Raw genomic sequence first — 7058 nt, 5'->3', positions numbered from 1 at the left:
ATGCTCCAAAATCACCATAGGGCTTGCATAAGAGTTGCCATTACATCCCTCATTGTCAGATACATGTTTGCTTTGCCAGATTTACATGTATTTCCACCATACATCAATGTTGCCAAGCTTTAATGGAAAGCTTCAAAAACCAGAATTTTTCTTTGCTTTGATTTGCTCTATTTTGCTTTGCTTTTGCCTGTTTCACCTGCAATCCGCTCAAGGATGTTTAGAAGACCTTACCCGGTAGGCCAAGCTTTCAGATCTGATAGTATTTGGTGTGCTCCAAGCTTCACAGCTCCAATGGCAAGCTTCACAGCTTCTCTTCACAGCTTCTTCTTCTCCCTCTTCACTCACTCACTCATAAACCCAAATAAACAGCACAAGGCTCTGATACCATGTTGAAAGAACGGTAGAGGGGAGGAGACACACACACAGGAGCAAACCCTAATGTATATTGCAAACCCTAACCATAGAGGGAAGCCATTGTCCACTCTCACACAAAGCATAATACACTAATCCATAATCCACACAACACACAATGAGTTGTGTCCACACTCTACTAACCCTAGCTAATGTCCACACACTATGACCAGCTGGACACGCGGTCATTTATGTCTCACACATGTTCCTACCTAATCTGCCAGCGCATAGCATAGCTGGCTCACACTGACATCGAGCTTGAATCTCAACACTATATGTGGATGACCTCATTATGCCAAGTAGCCATGAAGAGAAGATCCGACAAACACTGGAGATATTGAATTTAGAGTTTGATATGATAGACTTTGGGCTTACGTATTTCAATTTGGTATGTCAAGAGTCCGATGGAATCTTCATTGCTCAGCAAAAGTATGTAGGAGAAATTCTGAAGGCATTTGGCATGGTTGAGTGCAAGTCAATGGTTACACCCTTTGAGGTTGATGTGAAGCTTTGTATTGAAGATGCTTCTCCACTTGTGGGTATGACGGAGTACAGGAAGTTGGTGGGGAGTTTGATCTTCCTTTGGATGCAGATATCGAAATACATAAAAGGTACCATTGGGTTTGGCATCATTTACAAATCAAACAATTCCTTGACTGGATTTTGTGGCTAAGATTGGGCAGGAGATTGTGATAGTAGGCAATCTATTTCTAGTTATTGTTTTCTTATTGGGTTTGGAATTACATCTTGGATTAGTAAGAAGCAACCTACAATGGAACTTTCTTCTATAGAGGTTGAGTACAAAATTAAACATGCTTTGCTTCATGTAAAGCAGTTTGGTTGAGGAGGATCCTAGGAGACATCGGTGTTGCTCAAAAGGGAGCGACAATGTTGCGACAATGCATGGCTATCACCAAGAACCTTGTGTTTCCCATGGTCGCACGAAGCACATTGAGTTACAGTTTCATTATGTGCGTGAGGTTATTATGGATGTAGAGGTGGAGCTTATCTATTGCCCGACGACGACAGAGAATTGTGCATACATTTTTACAAAGGCTCTAGGGAGAGATTTGCTGGAGTGCCATCTTCATTGACTTGGTGTTGGACCAAACATGTAGTTCACGTATGGGTGGACATTGAGGGGGGGTGTTGGAAAAGCATTTGCTCAATGCTCCACCCTCATGTTGTTTCTACGGGGTGATGATAGATGTGCTCTATTTTGTAAGGCCCCCTTTGGAGTAGTAGTTGTTGTGATGAGCATCCGGACACCTGACAGTGGATGGTCGTTGTCACCCTCTCATTTTCCTTCCTTTTTCTTGTGAATTTGATAGAGCATGTCCTAGGTGAGTGACTTACTAACTCCTAAAAACCTTTGTAGACATGAAGGTCAATCACAACTATAATGGCAACTAGAGGGGGATAAATGCCACATGTGCAATGTGCAAGGCTAATTAGCTGTTAGCCTACCTTGAAAAGGCATCCATAGTGTTTTTGTTATTTATTTTCATTTAAGTAAGATATTCATTTTCAAGGTAGGCTAATTAGTTGTTAGCCTACCTTGAAAAGGCATCCATAGTGTTTTCGTTACTCATTTTCATTTTCCTTTGTGGCCTTTACAACTCTTTTTGCTAATGGTGTTGCATCCATGGCTTGGGACCCTCCCAAGTCTTGAGGATTGTTATAATATGAACCGTGTCCAAGAGATACAAAAGGACAATCCCCATGAACAAATGCATGCGAGGACAAATTGTATCCATGTCTGGGACCTTCCTAAGTCTTGAGGATTGTTGTAATAGAAACCAAGTCGAAGATACTTCGAGGACAATCCACAAGAACAAATGCATGAAATGACATATAAAAACCATCCACAAATCTATCAATCTGTTCCTTTGACTTGAGGGACATCGTGAGCTCATGATTAGTGACTTTCTGAAAGGGGCCAAATGTCATTGCTTCCATTACCTGCATTGGTAGTCAATGGGAGTATGAACTCCTTAAAACCACCTACTGACAACAAATCATCCCAATTATCCATGACATAAGTAACGTTTTCAATCTCGAGACATTATCGAAAAAATATCACCGAGTGCACATTAGATGTTTCTTTTATTAGGCCTACTTGCTTTTAGGTGTATTGCTTATTAGCTTCAAATGTATTAAAAGGACAATCCCCATGAAAAAATGTATTGTTTATTAGCTTCAAATGTATCAAAAGGACAATCCCAATGAAAAAATGCATTCAAGGACAAATTATATCCATGTCTTGGGACCTTCCTAAGTCTTGAGGATTGTTCTAGTAGGAATTGAGTCCAATATACTTCAAGGACAATTTACAAGAACAAATGCAAGAAATAACATATAAAAACCATCCATGAATCTATCAACTTGCGACTTAAGAGACATCGTGAGCTCATGAATAGTGTCTTTCTAAAAGGGGTCTATCCTCGTTGCTTCCGTAACTTGCATTGGTAGTCAATGGGAGTATGAACTCCTTAAAACCACCCACCGACAACAAATCATACCAATCATCCATGACATAAGTAACTTATTTAGTCTCAAGACATCATTAAAAAAATATCACCAAGCAAACAATTAGTTACTTTTATTAGGCCTACTTGCTTTTAAGTGTATTGTGTATTAGCTTCAAATGTATTAAAAGGAAAATCCCTCCATGCAAGGACAAATTGTATCCATGTCTTGTTGTGACCTTCCCAAGTCTTGAGGATTGTTCTAATAGAAACTGAGTCCAAGATACTTCAAGGACAATCCACAAGAACAAATGCATGAAATGACATATATAAAAACCATCTACGAATCTATCCGCATGCATTGGAGTCAATGGGAGTATGGACTCCTTAAAACCACCCACCGATAACAAATCATCCCAATTATTCATGGCATAAGTAATGCATTCACTCTCATGACATCATCAAAAAATATCATGGAGTGCACATCAGATGTTTCTTTCACGAGGCCTACTTGCTTTTAGGTGTATTGGTTTTTAGCTTCAAATGTATTAAATTATACCTATATTTAAAAACTTGTTTATCATACCTAAGTTATGACTATTTTCAAAACTTCTATTGTATTGGACTTAAATTGGGGTGTTAAGTATCCATCCCACATGGAGGCATACATAAGATGTACAACATCTAGAATTAAAAAAATGATAATAAAAAATAGGTAAACTAGACCTGATTTTCATCACCTTCTTGTGTATTTGTCCCAAGAAGGCATCACACATGTAAGGTCGGGATATCATATACCTATACTAAAAACATGTAGACTATTACACCTACTTTTTATTACCCTCATGCAAGTGAATTGAAGCCCCACAAAGTTGTGATATCAAGATCGTTCCAGGTGCTGTTACATATCCATCTTACTCAAATGTATAAACATGAAAAATACACTTTACTTTATAGACCTATTATTCAATAACAGCCTGTGAACAGGCCAGAAAACTTACCATCAAAAGTATAAAAAATACAACTCTACATTGTGTACACCTAATAATACCAGTCCACTTTACCCAAGCCTGTGAACAGGCCAGAAAACTTACCATCAAAAGTAAAAAAAAAACAACTCTACATTGTGTACACCTAATAATACCAGTCCACTTTACCAAAGCCCTTCAAATAACAAGGTTGTTTAGCATTAAACAGAACAACAGCAGACAAGTGATCCCACCACAGCACATGTGCAGGTGATGCAAGTAACAAACCGATAGAATGCAAATCATCAGCCACTACAGTTGAGTGTGTATGGCTGAGGAGATTGATGGAAGATCTTCATGGGAGTCAACACACAACCACTCCCATTCTCACTGACAGTCAAGAGTGCTATGCCTGTACATCAAAACTCCAGACAATGGGATACCAAAATACAGAAATCTACACAAAAGATGACCTTTCATTAAAATATGTTATTGTTTCGTACACAATGCTCAGTTGGTGAGCTTCTTACAGACCTCTAAACATGATCAAGACACTGAATTGGACCAGAGACAGATGGCATACATACATCTTTATGGCAGAAAGCTACCTCCCAGTGCACTGAAGAACCTGGATATATGATTGCATGTACATAGATGGGGGGGAAGTGGTTGCTAAGGCAAGGATACCCCTTCAGCCCAACATCAAACTTCAACTTTTGTGGCATGCAAACTGCACATATAGATAGCCGTCACAATACAGATGTGGTGAATACCATCTACATATGCAGGATAAGCTAACCAAGACTACGCAATCAGAAAAGGACGGCCATGGCCTTTAATCACAAGATTGAACTACCTGGCCCTTAATCGTAAGGTTAAAACCACCTGGGCCTTAAATCATAAGGTTAAAACTACCTCGCACACGCAATACAGGACACACCTGATAAGAGAGGAAATCCATCCACCCATATAATTTACTGAAAGCATCAAAGCAGCCGCCACTGTGGCATCAGATCTTGCCCATTATGTCAGTCATCAACATAATCCACATCAAATCTTTGTAGATGTTGTTCGTGATCACGGTAAACCCATTTGCTTGCATCAGATCTAGTCCATTTGGTCTCAGATCTTGTCCATTTTGTCAGCCTTAACTATAGGGTTAGCTTGGGCTATGGCGTCCTGGGCTGCTTTCCTGTAGTCAAAGGGGCAGTCGTGCTTCTCTGAATATCGATGAAGAGAGCAGAAGAGATTTCCACATTTGCACTTGAAACCGGTCAATCCGAGGCGTTTTCTGCAGGCAAGGCATCTGTTTGGGGCCTGCCGAGATGGCTCCTGGGGCAGATCAGGGGCTGCTGATGAAGGGCCACCATCACCATGGCTAGATGAAGCTGCTACAGAGGGAAGATCATGGCCATGGCCAAGGGCTACAGAAGGTAGATCATGTCCATGGCCATGGACATGAGCGACAGAGAGCAGATCATGGCTATGGCTAGATGAGCCCGCCACTTCGTCATTGATCTCGAACTGGGACTTCCTGTCTGATAACAGGTCTAAGGGTTTCTCATTCTGAGATCCTGTCGCCATAGCCTTGGAAACCCTAGCTTCCTTCAAGACGAGATCCCTGTAGCACTTTGAGCAGAGATTCATGGTCGCAGCACTGCCGAAAAATCCGCAGTTGTTTGCGCAGAAGACAGGGCCGGATTCATCTTTCTCCGTCTTCCAGCTTTCCTGAGCCATTTCCAAAGACGATATAAACCCTAAAAAAACAGAGAATAGAAAACCCTAGAAATCCATAGCACATCAAAAATTATCTCGATCCGTTGATGAAGGCGGCAGCAGAGCTCTCCGTCATTCTATGGCAAAAAAAAAAAAAACGGAGTTTGGGAAAACCTGTGGCTATGGCGGAGATGGCAACCCTGTGAGAATGAGGATGGCCACGACACCTTTGACGATGACTTGCTAATCAACTTGTTAGTCAGTTCACTGCATGCCACCTCACCACAGCAGCAAAATTTTCAGAGCTGTTGAGTTCGGACGGTTTCAAACCGCAGGGTGGTCATGCCCTTCCAAGAGTATACTTGTGGACATTTTTTTATAGGCAACTCACGGGTGTGTACGCAACCAGGGTTCGATCGCTCGTAACTCCGCTACAATGCCCATGCTTGCTCATGGCCGCATTTCTCACCATGATCATAGCTTGACACTCAACATCTTATAGACGCCATCCAATTTCTCTCTGTGTGAAGTGCACAAGCTTGCCTCTCCTGGCCATTTGTGTTATCCAGCCTAGCTGCTGCGCTTGATCCCCCATCCTCGTCTGAAGACAACCTTATAATGGGCCGTGGGTAAGATAACCTGGCTTCATTCCAAGGTTTAATCTATTGTTACTTTGCTTGAAGATTTGATTTTCCTTCATCAAAAGGGATTTTTCATCTATCAAACTCACTAGTATTTTCTCCGATGTGGCATGCCACAAGAATGTGTGTGTGTGTAAAGGTGACGACCCACATGTGTAAAGGTGACAACCCACATGTTGTTGGTTCAGCCATGTATATTTCATCCAAAAGCATTGAAAAGACAACCTTTAATAGATACCAAGCTGTAAGTTGCTTTGAATCCAAACAATAGTTTGTACCCTTTACTTTATTCATTTCTCACATTAGACTTGCATATACCTTCTTTACTTGGTGCTTGTGCCAATCATGGAGCTTTCACATATGGATGTGACCCTTGTAGCCAATACAAGAAACCCATATGTGAGCCCAACACCTAGATGAGCTCAAGTCTCAAGCCTAATTAGGCTCAAGTCTCAAGCCTAATTACTATCTACCTTTTTGTTGTTAAGTTATCATCATTTATAACTCAAGCCACTACACTACATAGGGACACAAGTGCTCTTTATTCCAAGACATAGTATAACAAAAATATCTTTCCTTTATTCTTGACAAGCGAAAAACATGTGAGTGCACAAGTTCAACCTTGTAACATAAATTGCTAGATAGGCATTTTGTAAGTTATGATTCCTAAACTTTAGTAGGCTTTTTCATGTTGGTATAGACTTTAAGCATCAGACTTTAAACAGCTCGAGATGATATACGCATGCTATAAACTTTTTTTTTTGGGTAAATTTGAGATAACCATAAGAAAAAAGCAAATTCTTTGCTAAAGTGCCTACTTAGTTAAACTTCAAAGGGAACATTGTCCCCATAAA

The 7058-nt window shown here is 40.6% G+C and overlaps 1 protein-coding gene across 2 annotated transcripts; it reads right to left on the bottom strand.

Moving 5' to 3' along the window:
* Positions 1-4305: 4305 nt before the first annotated feature.
* On the bottom strand, positions 4306-5892 carry LOC147640410 (zinc finger A20 and AN1 domain-containing stress-associated protein 6-like). 2 transcript variants are annotated; one of them, XM_086780221.1, is made up of 2 exons: positions 5738-5892; positions 4306-5575 (listed from the first exon to the last, which is right to left on the bottom strand). In XM_086780221.1, the coding sequence occupies exon 2, from the start codon at positions 5492-5494 to the stop codon at positions 4970-4972; it is 525 nt and encodes a 174-aa protein (XP_086636347.1). In that variant the 5' UTR covers positions 5495-5575; positions 5738-5892; the 3' UTR covers positions 4306-4969. The 2 variants fall into 2 exon arrangements, with proteins under 2 accessions (XP_086636347.1, XP_086636339.1); XM_086780213.1 differs by lacking the exon at positions 5738-5892 and having other exon boundaries at positions 4306-4577; positions 4788-5727.
* Positions 5893-7058: the final 1166 nt, after the last annotated feature.

This window comes from Cibotium barometz, chromosome 3, assembly GCF_041138505.1.
Source record: "Cibotium barometz isolate CiBa-2024 chromosome 3, ASM4113850v1, whole genome shotgun sequence".
NCBI lineage: Eukaryota > Viridiplantae > Streptophyta > Polypodiopsida > Cyatheales > Cibotiaceae > Cibotium > Cibotium barometz.
Note: the sequence above shows the minus strand (reverse complement) of the source record. Positions and strands in the feature narration are given on the sequence as shown.

Bases quoted from the DNA above. Each gene is read 5' to 3' on its own strand.
- LOC147640410 (XM_086780213.1), bottom strand. From the start codon at position 5,584: ATGGCTCAGGAAAGCTGGAAGACGGAGAAAGATGAATCCGGCCCTGTC.